Source organism: Sciurus carolinensis, chromosome 14 (genome assembly GCF_902686445.1).
Source record: "Sciurus carolinensis chromosome 14, mSciCar1.2, whole genome shotgun sequence".
NCBI lineage: Eukaryota > Metazoa > Chordata > Mammalia > Rodentia > Sciuridae > Sciurus > Sciurus carolinensis.
The window spans coordinates 64,291,550-64,312,967 of record NC_062226.1 but is presented as its reverse complement, the minus strand read 5'-3'; the positions used below and the strand labels follow the sequence as shown (position 1 = coordinate 64,312,967).

Sequence of the window (21,418 nt, the reverse complement as noted above, 5' to 3'; positions counted from 1 at the left end):
GAGCAGCACATTCTCAAGAGAGAAAATGGCAACTGGTTACAAGAGAGATCTGATTTTTATAGGGTTTAAGTGAGACTTGAATCAGAGCAGAATGCCTCCTTGGGCCATCAGGGGGAACAGTTGTACATGTTCAAAGCCCAAGTCAGGGGGAGCCGTTGTGCAAGTTCAAAGCCCATTGTCGCTGGGAAATGGTGAAAGTCCAAAACCCATTGTTTTCCTTCTCCCCAGGGGACCCATTGTCCGCCTTTCTCCCTGGGGGTTGTTGTTGCCCTTTTCCCTGGGAGTCATTGTTTTCCATATGCTTCACATGCAACCATTCATTTCTTTGTTCATTCAACAAAGTTATGAAAACCGAATTAAGTATAAGGAGCTCTTGTTGTAGCAGGGAAGACAGATCTATAGCAACTTATACCAGTAATGAGTAAAATACTAACACTAGAAGGAAATAGAATATACTTGAGGTAGAGGGGATCCCCTGAGGTAGTTAAGAAAGGCTTGTGTTGGAAGTATAAAGGTTCAAGGCCTCTTAACAAAAAATGTAATACACACTACAATTTTTTAAAGTTCATGATAAAACTAAGGTACAGGAAAAATAAGGTTAGAAAAAGTAAATTGAGATTGGAATTCTCAAAATAGTCATGAGGTACTACTCTTGGAAAATGCTTATGGTTCTATATGGCTGAAACAGGAAGGCTGGATCAGGGAAGTTTTCACAGGTCACACTAAGGAGGACTTTACTTTGTAGATATTGAGAGCTGTTAAAGTCTTTTAAGCAGGAATGACATCATTGGATTTGATTATTCTGGATGTTATTTTGCCTACTATATAAAGGGTAATTCATTCAACAAATGCTGAGGGCCTACTTACTGTTCTAGGGGGTGAAGGCATAACAATGAGCAAAGCAAAGATCCCCACCTTCTTAGTACTTGTATTCATATGAAGTATGATAGGCAACAATATCAAAAAGATGTAAATTTATATGATATATTAGATAATAATGACTGCTTTGGGGAATTAAGAGATGGGTAAGGAATGTTAAAATTGTTGAGGAGAGGGTAGAGTTGCTGTTGCAATTTTGAAAAACACAATATTACCAGAAAGAGCAATGAAAGTGTCCAGATTATGGAAACTGGCTCATTGCCAGATCTGTCCTTGGGAGCTGGATCTTGGGAGGAAGACACACAGGCCTGGGAGCCGGCTTAGAGCCATTCAGACAGGGAATTCCAAATCCCAAAGACCCAGACTGTGAGAGACGGAGGTGGGGAGATAAAAGCGTCCAGAAGAGCCCTCTTGGTCCTACAAACACCTCACACTGCAGGGAGAGGCATGTCCATAGTTGGAGCCTCCAAAGGATGGGTCCCAAGACAGAGGCCCCTCTTGCTTGGGCTGTTGGAAGGACTTTGGACTTTTCTCTGTGTGAAATGTTAAACCACCAGGAGGTTTTAAGCACACATGATATGACTCATATTTTTGAAGAATCATTCTTCCTGTTGTGTTAAGAATCCACTTCAGGCAGGTGAGATTAGAATCATAGAGTCCAGTTATCAGACTATTGCAACACCATATGAGATGATGATGACTGACTGGTAAGGAAGCAGTGCAGGTGATGAAGGTGGCGAGAAGAGGTCATGTTCTGGATACAACTGAAGGAAGAGTCTATAGGATTTGTTGGTGAATCAGATATAAGGATGACTCCAGTGTTTTTGCTCTCCACCTCAGTGAATGGAGAACAGAGCAGAGGAAAGCAAGATGAGAAGGGAAAGAAGCAGTGAGGAGGCTCTGCAATGAGATAAGGAGAAATGAGAAGAAGATGAATCGAGGTTATGATAATGGGGAGCGGAAATCAGAGGTCATCTAAGAATTATCAAGGAGGTAGAAGTGCAACAGGAAGTTAAGCAGTTGGGTTCTTTGTCTCATGAATTCAAGGAATGAAATCCAAGGACATAGGGTGAGAGCAAATTAACGGGATTTATTACAATAATAGAAAGAAAGCAGAGCTCCCAAAGGGGAGGGGCTCCAAGAGGGATGGCAATGGGTATATGTTGTCTAGGGGTTTTTAAAGGCCTGTCTGATGGCCCAGCAAAGATGATTGGGGTTGAGGGATGCCAGCGTGGGCCAATCAAGCTCTTCAAGGTCCGGGCTTAGTAAGTCAATCAGTAGTGCATAATTTCAATCCTTTATTTACATAAGTAAGAGAACAGTTCTCATCTGGTTGTTTCTGACACCTCTATTAGAGGAAGCATTTCAGGTATAGGTCTGCTTGGGGTCAGCTGTTGCTAGGAGTAAGGGCCAGGGTAACTAAGGAAGGGCTGTTGTGATTGAAGATGTAAAGAATAGAAGCATGTATTCTAGGTCAGAAGAAGGCATTGTGGTTAATGCTGGCATGGAGTAGCAAGTCACAGGATGTCTTTCAGACCCAATGTCTCCTTTCAGGTTGGCATGATGTCCCCTGTCCTTCTCCAAGGCCCTTATCCTGGCTGCCTATGGAAGATCTATCTTCCTGTCTCGGAAGTAACAACTAAAAGATGGACTGGATTTGGCAGATGAGAGATTAATAGCTCTAATATGACCCCCAAGATTCTGCCTTGAGGTGGATGTTATTATTATTATTGGCATTCCAGGAAAATAAAACACAAAGTTTCCAAAAATTGTCCAAGGTGTTAGAGGCTAATAATTTATAACCCCAGTCTTTGAAACTAGATGTGTCTGATTTTAGAAACTGAGCTCTTAACCATTTCATGGAGCACAGGTTTCTTAGAAGAAAGTTTAATGTGGGAGAATTCTGATCAGAAAGTACTTTTGTCTGTCCCTGTTTCACCAAGGACACAGTATGCCAGAAAAGTCCCTTTGGATGTGTGAGGAAGGAGAAGTTAAAGTCAGTGATGGGTGATTCAGGAGTCCTTTCTTGTTACTAGAACTATGTTATGTCATCCTTTCATGTTCTAAAAATAGGAAGTTGATAAGTTCTACTCATAAGTGTGTAAGTGCTAATAAGCTCATAAGTACTAAAAATGGGAAGTCAGTAGTCAGTAAGTGCTTCAGATGATACCTTTTAAAAGTATATTTCCTGTGTGTGTGCACTCTACCACTGAGCTACATCCACAGTTCTTTTTATTTTATTTTGAGACAATGTCACAAAATTTCTCAGACTGGCCTGGAACTTGTAATCCTCCTACCTCATCCTTCTGAGTCACTAGGATTACAGGCATGTACCACAGGGCCCATCTGTTATATTTCCATTTTGATGAGGAAAAGTATTGTCAGGTTCAGCTAGGTGTGCCTAACACTTCCCTGTGGAAAGCTACCATTTGATACCTGTCCCATCCTTCCTAAAATAAAAACCAAGAATACAGCCAACTGTGGACCACACATTTCCCTCTAGCTACTGATTCATTTCTCTTCACAGTTTTGTAACACTCTTCTCTAAAGAGTTCTATTATCTCCACATCTTTACCTCCCAGTCTCTCTTACACATATCTAGAGCTTTCACGTGCACTTGTCAAGATCATTGATGACTTCCTCACTACTAAATCAAACTTGCAGCAATACTTATCTCTATCGGTCACCCCTTCCTTATAGTGCTATTTTAAAATATAAGTTTTACTAGTGTTTAGGTGTGCTGAAGCCAACAGATCAGGAGACCATTGCCGCTGTCACCAAGCAAGGTCTCATCGCCCATGTGCATAGAAGCTGATACTATGGCACTGTTTTTACAAAAAGAAATAGTTTAAAATCAGCATACTACAGTGACACAGTCACATCAATGTTCATAGCTGCTCAATTCAAAACAGCTAAATCGTGGATCCAACCTAGATGCCCTTCAATAGATGAATGGACAAAGAAACTATAGTATATATACACAATGGGATATTACTCAGGATTAAAGAATAAAATTATGGCATTTGCAGGTAAATGAATGGAGTTGGAGAATATTATGCTAAACAAGATAAGCCTCCCAAAAAAACCAAAGGCCAAATACTTTCTCTGATAAGTGGATGCTGATACATAACAGGGCTGGGGTGCAGGGTGGTCAGGGAAAAATAGAGGAACTTTGGATTGTGCAGAGGGCAATGAGGGGAGGGGAGGGGACAGAGGGTGGGAAAGATGGTGGAATGAGACCCTATATACATGTATGATTTCATGCATGGTGTGACTCTACATTGTGTACAACCAGAGAAATGAAAATTTGTACTCCATTTGTGTACAATGAATCGAAATGCATTCTGCTGTCATGTATAACTAAATAGAACAAATTTAAAAAAGAAAAAAAGAAACAGCTTTCTTGGAAGGTCACCCAGCAAGGAACTCTGGTGTAGAGGGGGGGAAAGGCTCCAATCTACCTCCCTGATACTTTTGCTAACCAGAAAATTTACAGAGAGGGAGAGGGGAGAAACTGCTTATTGATTGATTGGCAAGAAGAGGAGTTTAAGGAAGTGGAACCAGGTGTCCTACGTTAGGCCCGCCGAGACCGGGTACCTGTCCCGCTTTAAGGAGCGAGTCAGGTACAGGGAAGGGCCCACGTAGAGACTAAGAGAATCCAGCCTCAGCTCCCAGATGAAGATGCTGATCACAGCGACAAAGAAGATGAAAAGCCCCAAGTGGTGGTTTTTAAAAAGGGAGACCTAACAGCTGAAGAAGTCATGAAAATTAAAGCAGAAATAAAGGCTGCAAAAACAGATGAAGAACCAGCTCCAGCTGACTCATGTATCAAAAACCAGTCAAGCATCCCTCAGGTGAAAAATATTCAGTTTTAACAGCAAACTCAAAATAGAAGATGACAAATGAAGACAAGATAAATAAGCAGGACTCAGTAAAAAAGAACTCACAGAAACAAATCAAAAACACCAGCCTTCTTTCTTTTGACAATGAAGAGGAAAATGAGTCATCAAATTTCATAAATCTGATAATTAATATCTATAATGAATTTCATAATTAAATGGATTTCCCTTATTGTATCTTCCTCATTAGCAGAACACTTTGAGTGAGGGAGATGATAATGCACCGAGTTAAAAATACTTCCTCAGCTGGGTGCCGGGAGCTCACACCTAGCAACTCAGGTCTGAGCCAGGAAGATTGCAAGTTCAAGACCAGCCTCAGCAACTTAGTGAGGCCCTAAGTAACTTAGGGAGGACCTGTCTCAAAATAAAAAGATTTGGATATGTGGATATGTAGCTGGGTTCAATCCCTGGTGCCAAACAAAACAAAACATCAGCTCCTGCTAAGGGTGGCCATGTGACTCTGCTCTGGCAAGTTAAGAGATGCAAGTGGAAGCCTGCTTAATAAAGATGTTGGGTTTTTTGATACAAAAGAACAGACTTGACAAATATGAGCCTTTGCCCTTATCTCTTCATCCTGTTTGGAGTACAGACATGAAAGCTATGAGTACCAGAAATGGAATTTTTTGGCACAAAGAAGGTAGCCACTTTCTTTGAATATTAAAGTGGAAAATTGAAGGAGCTTGGATCTTGATGGTATGCACCAGACTTGGACTGCTGGCCTCCGAACTTCATGATACATGAGAAGAATAAACACTGTTCTTATTTAAGCCTCTGTCAGGTTTCTCTTAAAGGTTTCTGCAGTCAAATGCTGTCCCTAAGTAATATAGTAAATAACTGGTTAAACATGAGTGTATTTCTGATGATTTTTTTAGAATGAATTGCTGGAAGCATTTTTTAAAACTTTTTCTTTATTCTATATTTATTAAGGGATAAAAGTATTTAAATATTTTAAAACCATTGATGTTTACTTTAAAATTGCTTTTTAAATAAAATTTATTTTTAGCATTTTATTCATTTACCAACCATAAGAGGTCACTTGACCTCATCCACAATAACAGTGCACAAGCTTTGTGTCGACACCAGGCTTTATTTATTTATTTATTTATTTATTTTGTCAACTTGATGTTTTCAAATGGTATTTAATAGGTTAAGTTTAATTGGCATTTTCTTTGATCTACCAGTGATGCTAAACTTTTAGATGTTAACTACCCTTTGTTATTTCTGGAATTAGCTTTTTGTCCACTTCCATAAGTTTAGTCATGTTTTTCTTATTAATTTGTAAATTGTGTAATTTATGAACCTTTTGTTCTATCTAAGATAGAATCACCTCACCAGGCACAAACCCAGTGACTCAGGAGGCTAAGGCAGGAAGATCACAAGTTCAAGGCCAACCTCAGCAACTTAACGAGACCCTGTCTCAAAATGAAAAGTAAAAAGGGGTGGTGGTAAAGCTGCATGGTAGAACACCCTGGGTTCAATCCCCAGTATCAAAAATCAATCGCCTATATTCTCTTGTTCTTTGTTTTCATTTTTTTACATTTTGAACTTTATCCCACCTGGAATCAAAACGGCTGTACTTTTTTTTCTCTCCAATATTCAATTTTGTAGACCCATGCCTGCTTCTCATATTTGAAAGGCCATCTGAATGAGAGGTGTTTCCAAGTGTTGGGACAGGGAAGGAAGAGAAGCACTGTGGAGCCTACAGCTTTCCAGGTAATTCCTCAAGAAACCGCTTAATCCTAATAATTTTTCTCATTAGTAAAAGTCACCCAAAACTGGGGGCATCTTCACCAGCCACATCCATCTGAAATTAGGAATTTCAGAGCATCTTGTCATGAATATGGTGCCATATCTGTCTCCTCCAGTTTAAGTATCTAAGGACTACTCACAAGCAGGGAGGAGAGACTACTCACAGTTGATGCATGTAGGTGGGAATGGGAGGGCTGAAATAGGCTCGCTCTAAATTATTCAACTAGTCCTGAAGCCAGTGTGCGGTACTCTCTTTGATGCATACTCACTTGTTATGTAAGCCATGGTGTTGTTTTTTTTTCCTATTTTTAATTTGTATTATTGCTCTATTCTTGTACCATAACTACACTGGTTTAATTACTGTACATTTTAATATGTCTTAGTGCCTTAGGTGGGAATCTTGACGGCAAGAATTTGTCCTAATCATCACTGTATCCTCAGTACCCAGAACAATACCTGGCATATTAGGTGCACAATAAATATAGTTAGAATGGAAAAAAAAAGAAGAAGAAGAAGAAGAGGAGGAGTTTCAGGTTCCTCTGCGCAGGCAAAGATGGTCATCGTGCCTCAGCAGGGGCATGTTTCTTTCCTGAGGGAGTTATGTGCTGTGCAGGGAATTTGGAGCCTTTGATGTCAAAAGGTCATTGACCAGAGGAGCTAGCTGCTTCTGCACACGTCCGTTCTTGAACTGCTGATTTCAAATCATCCTTGAATGGATTCTGAAGACTTTTCCTGAAAAACTATTTAAGCAATTTGTTATTTGAGAAATTTAAGTCCATGTGGCCAAACCTCAGTCATTGGAAAAATAGTTTGTTATACTCAAGATCCCAAAAGAAAAGGATGCAAGTGCAGGGGCTACATAGGCAAGCACCAAGGTCAGTCACGGGGCAGAGGGAGGGAAGTAGGACACATGGGCAGGCACCTGTACTGTGGTTTCCATAGGAAGGAACAGCTGAGGCAAGGAGAGTAGATTCAGGACTAGCTAATATGAATAATTTCTGCAGACTCTGGGCCATAGGAGCTGTTTCTAGTTTTCTGGCCCTGGGGTGATTAAGGCAGGTGATTGGTGCCCTTTCTTCACCAAGATCTATAAATGTTGGAATGCCCCACATGTCAGTTATTGTTCACTTTATCTTTCCTATTTCTCCATAGGCAACGCTATGCAGCTCATGGCTTTAAATAACACTTACATATTGATGACTCTTCCTTAAACTTTGGACCTTTTATCCAATTGCCTCCTAAACACCTCCACTTGCCAGTCTAATAGGCATTTCGAATCATATAAACATGAAACACAATTTGTAGTTTTTTCTTCTTAGCCTGTTTTTCCTTCAGGCCTCTACATTATCATAAAGCACCTCCACTACCCTAACTACTCAAGCCCCAAACCTAGGAATTTTCCTGTATTTCTTTATTTTTCTTAAACTACATATCCAAACTGTTGACAATTCTATTTAGATCTTCTTTCAAAATATAGAAGATCTAAGTAAATGAAAATGCTATCTTCATGACTTAGAAGACTTAGTATTATTAAGATACCTATATTCCCCAAATGGATCTGAGATTTATTTATTCTAAATAATTTATTTATTCTAAATAAAGAGAAAATACTGAATCATAAAGGAAACACCCATAAGCCACTGACATGTAGAAAGCAGAGTTGTAAATCTTGAGCAACACATGCCCTTGGCCCATGTCCTTGAAAAATTAGGGAAATAGGTAAGGGCAGAGTAAACTGGCACAAAACTGTGCAGTTCCATCCTGGATCCACCTCCATTCCAGCCCCTGATATAGCCCTTCTGTAAATATTGGACATCCAGCCCAAGTCAGAGTTGCATCTTGCTCTCAAGACAAACTGCATTCTCCCTTGAAAGTGTATCTTCATCCTAAATAAACTTCTGTCTATGCCTTTGTATGGCTCGTGCTGAAATTCTTTTCCATCATGTATTCCAAGAACCCTGATGTTTCTGAGTTGAGTTCCCCCTCTCCTCTGGGAACTCCTCGGACCCTTCTCTAGAGACACCTCTTCTCCTGTGACAGATCTACAGATTCAATACAATTCCTATCAAATTTTCAACTTCTTTTTTTCCAAAATAAACAAGCCCATTCTAAAACTCATATGAAAACTTAAGGGAGCCAGAATACGGGGAGAAAAAAAAAAAGCTTGAAAAAGAAGAACAAAGTTGAAGCACTCATACTTCCTTATTTCAAAACTTACCACAAAGCTATAGTAATCACTACTCAGGGAACTCACATAGGAGAAATAGAGATACAAAGTTCAGTGAAATAGAATTGGAAGTCCAGAAATAAACCCACACATCTCTGGTCAAGCAATTTTTTGCAAGGGTGCCAAGTTAGAGACAGGATAGTTTTTTCAACAAATTATTTAGGGATAACTGGATGTCTGTGTGCCAAAGAATGAGTTTAGAGCCTTACATCATATCATATGCAAAAATTAATTAAAAATGAATCAGAGACCTAAGTATAAGAGCTAGAACATATTTATCTCTTAGGAGAAAACAGATATAAATCTTTATAACCTCAGACCAGGCAATGGTTTTCTTCATATGACACCAAAAGCACAAACAATAAAGGAAAAAAAGTAGATAATTTGGACTTCATCAAAATTAAATTCATTTGTACTTCAAAGTTAAATTTAAATTAAATTAAAACATTTGTGCTTGGAAGAATGCTATCGAAAAGTTTCAAAGACAATCTACAGAATGGAAGAATATATTTGCAAATCATATGTTTGATAAAGAGTTTGGCAGTTCCTCAAAAACTTAAACATAGAGTTATGATTCAAGCCAGTAATTCCATAGATATATGGAATTGGAAGCATATAGCATATATATATACATGAAACCTTGTACATGAATATTCATAGAAGCATTATTCAAAATAGCCAACTAGTGGAAAAAACTCAAATGTCAATCAACAGATGAATGGTCAAACAGAATGTGCTAAATTATATAATCGAATATTATTCAGTGATAAAAAAGGAAAGAAGTATTGACCTGTTACAACACAGATGAGCTTTGATAAGCAATGATAGAGGCAGAAAGCAGATTAGTAGATAGTCAGAGACTGTGGACAGGGAAATGGGGAGTTTCTTTTAATGGTATGGTTCCTTTTGGGGGTAATTGAAATGTTCCAAAAGTAGATAGTGGTATCGGTTGCCCAACTCTGTGAATATACTGAAAACCACTGAATTGTATTGTACACTTTAAAAAATCTTTTTTTAAACACACATACACACACAGAGATTACTTTCTTTTTTTTAAGAGATTGCTTTCTTTTATATGTTATCCATACTTCCATAAATCTGTTGAAATTTTTTAAATAAATTTAAAAGATAAAGAAAAATGCATAAATGACCTACAAGACCACTTCTCATCTCCACCAGCCCCACCACCCTAATCCAACCTATTACCATTTATGCAAAGACATTCCTAACTGATCTTCCTGTTTCTGATGTTGCCAACTGACTCTCCTCCCAACAAATCTATTACCTAGGCAAAGCTGAGCCCTCTTTTAGAAATGTAAATGAGGTCATGCCATTCTCCTGGTCCAAATGCTCAGCTGACTTTCCATCACACTCAGTATCTCTGCCATTATTACCTCAGATGTATGGCTCCAACAGATTTCCCTTGAGAAATAATCCCTTGCTAATAAAAGTTTGAAAGTCCCTTTGAGGATAAAATAACTGACTGTGGTGTACCCTGTCCCTTTTCCTGTCAACCAAGGCCATTCTTTAGAGGGAGAAAGCCTGGGACCAAGAGTGGAAGCACAGGAGGTGGAGGGTTTGTTTGATATACATGGGTGCTCCATTGTTTGGGGCATAAATATTTAAAATTATTATATCTTGCTGTTTTATGCTTCCCTTAAGCAGTATGAAATGTCCTTCTTCATCTCTTCTGACTAACTTAGTTTTGATATGAGGATGGAGACCACTTCTTTCTCACTAGGTCCATGTGCATGGTATGATTTTCCCCAATCATTTCACCTTTAGTCTGTGGATGTCTTTTTCTATGAGATGAGTCTCTTGAAGGCAGCATATTGTTGGGTCTTTCTTTTTAATACAATCTGCCAGACTATGTCTTTTGATTATTGATTTTAGTCATTGACATTCAGGGTTATTATTATCAGATGATTTGTATTCCTAGTCATTTTGGCTTTTTTTTTTTTTTTTTTTTTTTTTTTTGGTTTTTTACTTGACTTGGTTTCTCCTTTGATTGGTTTTTCCTTTAGGGTAGTTCCTCCCTTTGCTGACTTGTATTGTTGCTTTTCACTTCCTCCTCATGAAATATTTTGCTAAGAATGTTCTGTAGGGCAGGCTTTCTATTTGTAAATTCTTTTAACTTTTGTTTATCATGGAAAGATTAGTTTTGAAGGTTAGTTTTGCTGGATATAGGATTCTTGGTTGGCATCCGTGTTCGCTCAGAGCTTCAAATATATTGTTTCAGGCCCTTCTTGCTTTTAGAGTATGAGCTGAGAAATCTGCTGATATCCATATTGGTTTCCCCTTACATGTAAACTGACACTTTTCTCTCATAGCCTTTAAAATCCTATCTTTGTTTTGTATGTGAGGTATTTTCATTATAATGTGTCTTGGTGTGGATCTGTTGTAATTTTGTGCACCTGGTATTCTGTAAGTCTCTTGTATTTCATTTTCCATTTCATTTTTCAGGTTTGGGAAGTTTTCTGATATTATTTCGTCGAACAGGTTGTTCATGCCTTTGGTTTGTTTCTCTGTGCCTACCTCAATCCCAATAATTCTTTTTTTTTTTTTTTTTTTTTTTTTTATTTATTTTTTTTTTTCTTTTTTTTTTTTTTTTCTTTTTTTTTTTTTCCAATAATTCTTAAATTCAGTCTTTTCATGATGTCCCATAATTCTTGGAGGTTCCGTTCATGACTTCTTTACATCTTCTCAGTTTGTTCAACTTTATTTTCAAGATTAAATATTTTGTCTTCATTGTCTGAGATTCTGTCTTCCACGAGATCTATTCTGTTGGTGATGCTTTCTATTGAGTTTTTAATTTGGTTTATTGTTTATTTCATTTCAAGTATCCCTGTTTGGTTTTTTTCAGAATCTCTATCTCTTTATTGAAGTGTTCTTTTGCTTCCTGCATTTGCTCTTTTAACTGTTTACTGGAATGGTCATGCATTGCCTGCTTTTGCTCTCTTATCTCATCTTTTGCTTCATGAATCACTTTAAGTATGCAGATTCTAAACTCTTTTTCTGTCATTTCTACTGCCATGCTGTCATTGGATTCTATCACAATAGCATCTTGGTTTGTTAGCAACACTTTCTTCCCCTGTTTTTTCATATTGTTTTTGTATATTCCCCTCTAGCAGTGAAGATCAGAGATACTGAAGTTCCCCCTTGCAGGCTTATTATGACCCTGCAGTTTTCCACTACCTCCCCTTGGAAGGGGAGATCCATAACAATAGCACCCATTACAGAGAAAATGTAGCCCTGAACCAGATAGCCTCTATAAAGACTTTAACATTATTGTAATGAACAGGATCAGTTTGATTACTATTTACAGTATTTCTAGTTGTGAACAAGAGAATGGTGAAGGGTGTAGGATGTAATAGAGGTACCTGTCAGAGGGCCACCAGTCTCCTGTAGGTGTCTCAGGAAGGAAGCCGCCCTTCCAATGATGATGACTACGCCCTCAGGAATAATTCAAAATGCCTGCACCAGCCTCCAAAGAAGCTGGGGAGCCCAGCGAGGGTGCGCTGAGTCAGCACAGAGGCAATTGCCATGTCCCTCAGCAGTAGGGGGGCAGGCGGGCAGGCTCAGCTACTGGCTCTGTCCTCAGTGTGGGGGCAGGCTGGAGGGCTCAGCGCTGGCGTCTGACCTCAGGGTGCAAGGGGGCACAGGCTCAGCAACAGGGATCTGACCTTGGAGTGGGGTGGATGGACTCCTGCATTATCCATTTGACAAATACATCTGATATTTGAGGACCTGATATAGGAGAAAAAAATATTTTAGAAACATCGCAGATACAAAGAGATGCAGATAACCACCAGTATGGGGAACTCATGAGAACTGGTTCAGCTTCAGAAAAATTAATTAGAAAAGGAAGAATAGCTTCTTGTTTGGACTGAGAAAGAATGTTTCACTTCCTTCTATGCTACATCCCCTATCCTCTAGGCATTCAACCTACAACTTCTCTTCCCAGCTCCACTCCTCTGCCATTTATGCCTTCCCCCAAAATATTTGTTTACGAGTCATTACCCTATTCTCAGGAGTGAGCAAATCAACAAGTCATGAGACCCAGAAAAGCCACGCTAGGCTCTGAGACTTTCAATTGTCTATTTCAGATCAAATACAGAACATGTTCCTCCTCCTGCTAGCATTGAGCCTAGGATTGCAGCTTCATCAGGCAGCAGGTAAGAAAAGACAATGGGAGGGAGGGGTCCTGGAGGGGAGCAGGTAGCGGCCCCTCACTCAGGCCAATAATTAGCATGTGGTCCTCAGACTGAGGGATTCCTTTGAGAGGAAGTGTGATTACTGGCTGTTTCAAGAAAAAGAATGGTGTTCAGGGTGGCTTGTATATTCCAACATCCCTGTCTTATGGATATAGGGACTGAGGATATTGATCCATCTACCCCCCACTATTATGTAAGAATAATGACAAGAAGGCAGGACCACTCAGACCACATGCATCTGAACAGATACAAGAGGGCGGTGTTGAGTTCCTATAAAGGTGAAATGCCAAGGGGCTTCCCCCTTCCCTTCTGGCAGGGAGAGTGAGTAGACAATGTCCAGAACAGCTGGAGTCTCTTACAGACATTCTACCTATTATTATACGTTCTCATGAGTTCCTCTTTTAAAAATGCAACAATAGCAATCATTGGTCATTCTTACCTTAATGTGGACTACTTGAATTGAAAATTCAGAGTCTTCCTAAAGCTGCAGTGAACAATGCATCTGAAGGCTGTGCCTTTGGACTTGAAGATGGGTCATCTGCTGAAGGATGTGGGTGAGTGGAAAGGAACCATTTAAGAATTAGTTGTTTTTCCGGCAAATGGACTTCAGACCCTTAGAGTGTACAGTAAGAACCAGGAAAGCATGACTTTAGGCAAATGGCAGGAGATTAGAGAGGAAGACAGAGGTAGAAAAAGGGGATAAAGTCCTCAATAATAGCAGCCCTAACCCCAGGGAAATCACCTAACATTCTGTTCTTGGTTGACAAATAATCCTTTGGCACTTGATAATCGTGTGGCAGCTTTCTCTCCCAGTTCAGGTGGCCCCGAACTGTTCTTTTCCCAGCTATGTTCTGCCCAACCTTGTCTGGCACTAGAGACATAGATTTGGCAAACTCCTCAAATGAAGACCCAAATATTCTCCTCCTACCCTGTGCTAGCAGTACCAGCTAAAGAAGCACTGTATGTTTCCTTTGCAAGGAATCCCATCTGGCTGGGATTTTAGAGACATGCAAAAGGTACAAGCACCCGTTTGTATTAAAGAGCTTCAGATTTCCATAAAGTAATTAGGGAGATCAAAGGTCAAAGAAGGGTCTGAAACTATAGTTCCCTGTCCCTTGACAGGACTGAGGACTTCAGGGAAAACCTTGTGGATTGTGCAACCTCTGTGGGTTTGTAGTTTAAATGCCCAGTGGATTTTTTTGTTTTGTTTTTGTTTGGTTTGTTTTTTGTTTTTTTTAATTTTTTGTTATTGTTGAAGGATCTTTATTTCTTGATTTATATATGGTGCTGAGGTTCGAACCCGGGTCTCACATGTGCCTGGCAAGTGCTCTACCACTGAGTCACCACCCCAGCCCCCCTTGTTTTGTTTTTGTTTTGGCCTTTTCTCCTAGGAAAAAAAAACTGAGCTATGCATTTTTTTATCCATCACGGAATCTTTCTGTAGAGAAAGGATTTTTCTTTTTAAGGTAAACAGCACAAGGCAATGAGAAGGCACTAGCTCTCCATTAGGAATACTAAAGGGCATAGGAAATAGAGTTTGTATTTACTAATTGCCTGACACTGTGCAAGGCAATTTACCCGTATTATATGTCATTTCATCTGCATGATAACCACTGAGCAGGTGAAGATAAAGACTTGAGAAAGTTATTTAATTTACTTAAAATTACAGAGTTAGGTGTTACATGAAAGATTTCAACAAATTTATTGCCCTTTCTACTTTACTGGGTTACAACAATGGTGGTAAGCAAATATGGAAGACAGAGTTTTGTACATAGACATCTACCGAAAGTTTATTCTGAACATTTCAAAAAATAAAAGCATACAGGTGATAATTGACAAATTAACCAAAAAGAAACTAAAAACATTGTTTTCTTGCTTTTCCACAAACTCAGAATTTTTCTCTGCTTTCCATGTTGCAGATAATTTCAGTTCAGAAAATATAAAATGCCTAAATTAGAATGCCTTCTCCTGCATGGGTTGGTTTTAAACCTTGTCATTTCACATCTCTCTAATTAGAGTTTGCATTTCAAAGGAGGAGAGAGGAAAACAAAAACACCTAAACATCAAAGAATTTGAGTGTTTACTTCCAGTAAGGGAAAAAAGGTCTGGGATGCTGTAGAAAGGATAATTTTATCCATTATGTTTACTCATTTTAAAAACTTTAAAACAAAAAAAAATTACATTTAGGAATTATTTGTATAGTAAAAATATAATTTTAAAAAGAAATCTTTAGAAAGCATATGAGAGCTTTTTAAGTGACTCTATATATTTCATTAGACATGCTGTAATTCATTTAACCAATTCCCAGTGATGGACACTGCAGTAATTTCAATTTTTTCCTGGATTAATGCTTGAAAAAAAAAAGTGTGCCTCCCAAAGACAGTGACAGAAGTTAACCAGAAATATGAGTCCTGTAAACTATTAATCATTAACTCTTTTCTTACTTGTATGCTCTGAACATGCTCTATTGAATTATCTATACAATTTGAAGTAAAATATTAAGAATACATTTTCATATTTTAAATATTTAAGTTTACATACATAAAATTTATCTATGAATTTTGACAAATGTGTGTAGTCATAGAAACCCCCATCACAATCAAGATTCAGAACAGTTCCATCATTTGCCAAATGAGAAACCCTCCTCCAAATTTTAAAAAAAAATTTTACTGATACATGAAAACATAGAAGATGTACATATTAATGAGATACCATGTAATGTTCGATACATGTATACATTGTATAATGTTTAAATCAGGCTAACCATATTTAGTTTTTCAAATATTTATCATTTCTTAGTGGTGAAAACTTCTAAAATCCTTTCTTCTAGTTTTTGAAACATATAGTACACACTTGTTACCTGTAGACACCATACCATGCAATGGTACCCCAGGGGCTGCTGAGTCTTAGATTCATTGATCAACTTTTCAAAATCCCTCCCCCTGCCCTGCTATCCTTGATCTCTGGTAACCACCATTCTACTCTTAACTTCTGTGAAATCAACTTTTTTTTGGGGGGGTGCTGGGGATCAAACACAGGGCCTTGTGCTTACAAGGCAAGCACTCTACTGACTGAGCTATCTCCCCAGCCTCCTTGAAATCAACTTTTTTAGATTCCACATATGAGTGAAATTATGTGACACTGGTCTCCTGTGCATGCTTTATTTCACTTCTCATAATGATTTCCAGTTCCATCCATGTTGTTGAAAATGTCAGGATTTCGTCTTTTCATGACTGAGTAGCATTCTATCATGCATGTGTACTGCATTTTCTTTATCCATTCATCAGCTGATAGACACTTAGGTTGTTTACATTTCTTGGCTACTTTAAATAGTGCTGCAGTGAACATGGAAGTACAGATTTTTCTTTGACATAGTGATTTCATTTCTTTTGGATTATATACTCATAGAGGAACTTGTGAATCATATGATTATTCTATTTTTAATTTTTAAAGCAACCTCCATACTGTTTTCTGTAATGGCTGTGCTAATTTACATTCCCACCAGTGGTGTGCAAGAGGTGCCCCTTTCCACATCCTTGCCAGCACTTGCTACATTTTGTCTTCTGGATATTAGCCATTCTTACTGGTTGAGGTATCAGTCATACCTCACTGTGGTTTTGATTTGCATTTCTCCAATGATTAGTGATGTTGAGTAATTTTTCACGTACCTATTGGCCATTTGTACGTCTTCTTTTGAGGAATGTCTATTTCGATCTACTGCCCACTTTTTAAAAAATTTTACTTTTATTGTAAACTGCCCACTTTTAAAATTGGGTTATTTGATTTTTGCTATTGAGTTTTGGGAGTTTCTTATATATTCTGGATATAAACCCCTTGTCAGCTGTATACATTGCAAACATTCTCCCCATTATATAGGTTGCATCTGCATTCTGTTGAGAGTTTCCTTTGCTGTGCAGAAGTTTTCTAGTTTTATGTAATCCCATTTGACTATTTTTGCTCTCGTTTCCTATGTTTTGAGGATCTTGTCCAAAAAATCTTCAACCATTTCAAGGTCCTAAAGCATTTCCCCTGTTTTCTTCTAGTAGTTTCATAGTTTAAGGTCTTACATTTAATTAAGTCTTCAGTTCATTGTGAGATGATCTTTGTGATTGATTAGAGATAGGGGACTGTTTCATTCTTCTGATTAAACTGGATACCCAACTCTCCCAAAAACATTTATTGAAAAGACTTAGCACCTTTGTGAAAAATCAGTTGGCTGTAGATATGTGAATATACTTCTAGGCACACTATTCGGTTCCATTCGTCTGTGGGTCTGTTTTTAATGTGTCAATGCTGTGCTGTTTTGATTATTACACATCTGTAATAGATTTGAAGTCAGGTAGTGTAATGTCTCCTGCTTCATTCTTTTTGCTAAAAATGACTTCAGCTATTAGGGGTTTTTCCGTGTCTCCATGTAACTTTTATAATTATTTTTTCTAGTTGTGTAAAGAATGTCATTGGTGGTTTGATATAAATTGCATTGAATCTGTAAATTGCTTTGGCTAGTATAGACTATTTAACAATAACAAATCTTCTGTAACATTGTATGTCTTTCCCCCTTTTTTGTGTATCTTCAATTTTTTCATCAATGTTTTATAATATTCATTGAAGAAGTATTTTACCTCTGGTTAAATTTTTTTCTAGGGATTTTTTTGTAGCTATTGTAAATGGAATTGTATTCTTGATTTTTATCTCAGACAATTCACGATTGGCATATAACTATGCTACTGATTTTTGTATGTTGATTTTATATCTTATAACTTTGCTGAATCCATTTCTTACTTCTAATCATTTTGGGGTGGAGTTTTAGGGGTTTTCTGTCTACAAACAGTGAAGATTTGACTTCTTCTTTTCCAATTTGGATGCCCTTTATTTCTTCCTCTTGCCTTAGTATTCTACCTAGGACTTCCAGCACTGTGTTGAATGAAAGTGGTGGAAGTGATCATCTTTGTCTTCTTCCAGATCTTAGAAAGATTTTAGCTTAACCCCTGTTCAACATAAATTAACTGTTGACTTATTATAAATGGCCTTTACCGTGTTGAGGCATATATACACCCAATTTGTTCAGAGTTTTTATTATGAAGGGATGTTGGATTTTATTGAATGTCTTTATCATTTGGGAAGTCCCTCTGTCTTTTATTCCATTGATATGGCGTTCATGTTTACTGATTTGCATATATTGTACCATTCTTGCATCCCTGGGATGAATCTCACTTGATCACAGTGAATAATATTTTTAATGTGCTCTTGAATTTGGTTTGCTAATATTTTATTGAGGGTTTTAGTATCTATATTCATCAAAGATATTGATTTGTAGTTTCTTGTTTGTTTGTTTGTGTGCTGCTTTTCTTTTGAACTGGGGTTTGGACCCAGGGACACTTTACCACTGAGTTACATCCCCAGCCCTTTTCACTTTTTGTTTTGAAATTTGGGTCCAACTAAGTTGCTTAAGGCCTCAGTTACTGAAGCTGGCCTTGAACTAGTCATCCTCCTCTCTCAGCCTCCTAAATTGCTGGGATTATAGGCAAGCATCACTGCACCTGGCTAACAATTCTGTAGATGTCTGTTACATCCATTTGGTTTAGGGTACAACTTAACTCTTTATATATTTTTGTTGATTTTCTGTCTGGAGAATCTGTCCATTGCTGAAAGTGGGATGTTAAAGTCCCCAACTATTGTTGTATTAGAGTCTGTCTCTCCCCTTAGGCCCTTTATTACTTGCTTTGTATATATTCATGTATTTTCTTTAGTAAATTATGTGTTCAAAACATTGGACAATTTTTATTTGGGTTATTTTCAGGAAAAGTCTTGAAAGTTCTCTCAATATTCCAGATATAAGTCCTTTATCAGATATGTGCTTTGTAAATACTTTCTAGCAGTCTGTGGCTTTTCTTTTCATTCTTTTAACAGAGTATTTGCAGTGCAAATATTTTACTTTTAACAGACTTGAATTTATTAATGTTATCTTTTATGTTTCATGCTTTGGTGTCATATCTAAGTACACTGACTATCCCAGTATGTAAAAGATTTTCTTCTAAACATTTTATGTTTGTATATTTTACATTCAAACTTATCATCTATTTGGAGTTAGTATAGGGTATGAGGTATAGGTTGAGACATGTTCATTTTTTCATGTAGATATACAGTAGCTCCAGCCTTTGTTGAAAAGTCTATCCTTTCTGCATAAAAGTGCTGTTGAGTCTTTGTCAAAAATCACTTGGTCATATTTGTGTGGATCTACTTCTAGTATCTATTCTGCTCCATTGATTTGTGTCTAGCCTTTTGCCAATAGCACCCTCCTTTGATTATGGTAGCTTCATAGTTGATATTTTATTCTTATACTTTTGTTGCAAAACCCAAGAATATATTGTAACCCAGAAAATATTAAAGCATAATATTTATTTTTATACTTTATCATGTCTTGGAGGGAAAAAAGCCTAGTCATCCTTCTCTCATTGATGTTTCCCTCTCTTCATCCTCCAGAGGTGGATGAAAACCAGAAGTATTCATGACAATGGGTAACTGAGGTTACTCTGGGGCAGAGACCAGTCCCTGGGTTGTTCTACTTGGCCTATCTTCCACCACTTCTACTGACTGCTGACAAATTCAAAAGAGAAGAATCAGGCTGGGGAGAGGATTTCTAAGAGAGCAGAATTACTGTCTCTCCATACTGTGCTCATACATGGAGCAGAGCATGAGTCAGGTACATGGAGCAGGATTTTATCCTAAACCAGAAACTGCAGAATTTTCTGAAGAATATAGCTGTGTAAAGCAGCCCTCTAAGCTCCTCTCATCTTTCAAGTACATGGTATAGGAAGTCTGAAAAAAATTAAGCTTCTGAAGTTAAGTGGAAAATTAAAAATATATAATTAGCTCAAAGAGGAAGCTATCTTGGGAGAAGAAACTATTTTGGGAAATAATCAAATGATTTGTTTTATGTTTCCTGGAGATGGGACAGGTGCTGACTTTCATTGATGCCTGGTTGCAGATAAAATGCAAAGTTGCCCCCAGAATTTTCAAAAAGACTATGGCATTATCCAAGTTAGCTGCTTTAATCTGGCTAAGAGACTTGCATATATGAATTTTTCATACTTTCACTAAATCCTTTGCCCTTTAATTTACTTAAGAGCCCCAAGTGAATGAGAAAACCTGTGTTGCTTGCTTAATTTTACAGTTGTGGAAACTTACCAATTTTCTCATTTGATAACTTCAGAAGTTCAATACTAGACCAAAGCTTAATTTAGTAACTGTGTGGAACGTGAAATAAAAATATCTTTTCTTTAACATAAAGCTAAAACGTATATTTGTCTCATTCGCGGGTGTGACATCCACATGGCAAAGGAAATACAGTCATATCTGTAGAGTCATTAGAAGCACTGAGAACACAGAAATGATTTTGAATTCCAATTACATAGCCATCATTCTTTGACAGTGAATGAATTGTGTCACTGCTTTAAGCCTCAGTTTCCTCATCTTTAAAATATGAATAGTAACTCCTACTTTGCAGGATTGTTGGCAGATCAAATGAGATGATGACCTTAGGGTCAGCTCAGCATCGGGCTCATTGTACATGTTTAAAAATGTTAATTATTACTCCAATTCCTAGTAGTAACAGTCCAAATGCAGACAAGTTTTATAATGCTGCTTCCCAAATGTTACTGTGCATTTGAAGCACCACAATCTTATTAAAATGCCAATCCTGATTCTCTAGATCTGGGGAAACCCTGAGATACTTTATTTCTAACTAGTTTCCAAGTAAAACTGAAGACAACACTTTGGAAAGATGGTAAAAAGTGTTTGCAAGTACATGTATTTTATTGGACTAATACTCAGTATTGTCTGCACATTAGAAACTTCCAAGAAAATTGTTCTTAAAAAATTATGCTGGTCCCATCCCTGAAATGATTTAATTTTAAAGGAGCCAAAGTGGGGTCAGGGCATTATTATTTTTTAGAAGCCTCTACTATGGTTTGGATACGGTTTTACCCTGAGAGGTTCATGTCCAGGAGGTTTGGTCCTCAGTGTGGCGATGTTAAGGTGGTAGAACCTTGAAGTGGGACCTAGAAGAAGGTAGTTAGGTCCTGGGGGCTCCCCCTCATGAATGTGCTAAGCCTGTGTCCCAAGAGTGGGCTGTTATAAAATGAAGCCACCCTGGGCACTGTGCATGAGTGCTGGGCCTCTTGTGCCTGTGGCCAGTTCCCTTTCTGCTATCCTCCATGTTGTGATAGAGCCAGGAGGCTCTTGCCAGGATGCTGGTGCCAAGCTGCTTGGACTCTCAGGTCACCAGAACCATGAGCCTTTCTATAAAAGACATGGTCTTAGGTATCTATTAAAGAAACACTGAAGTGACCAAGACAGCCTCCCAGTGATTTCAGTTTCAGCTGAGGTGGAGGCCCTCTGCTTAGTGATTCTGATATGCAGCCAAGCTTGAGAAAAGCCTGTTCGCAGAA

General features: G+C 38.0%; 1 protein-coding gene and 1 pseudogene across 4 annotated transcripts in view; both read left to right on the top strand.

The window, feature by feature from the left end:
- The window catches only part of Pdcd1lg2 (programmed cell death 1 ligand 2), a 64,707-nt gene that overhangs the window by 10,252 nt on the left and 33,037 nt on the right, over window positions 1-21,418 (top strand). For 2 of the 4 annotated variants that reach the window (XM_047524998.1, XM_047524999.1), the window contains exon 2: window positions 12,861-12,929. In XM_047524998.1, the coding sequence (XP_047380954.1) occupies window positions 12,861-12,929 (69 nt within the window). Of the gene's footprint in view, window positions 1-6,386; window positions 6,492-12,860; window positions 12,930-13,420; window positions 13,523-21,418 lie in introns of those variants that run through there. The other 2 variants (XM_047525001.1, XM_047525000.1) reach the window with 2 other exon arrangements.
- Window positions 2,103-4,936, top strand: LOC124964759 (uncharacterized protein KIAA1143-like; annotated as a pseudogene).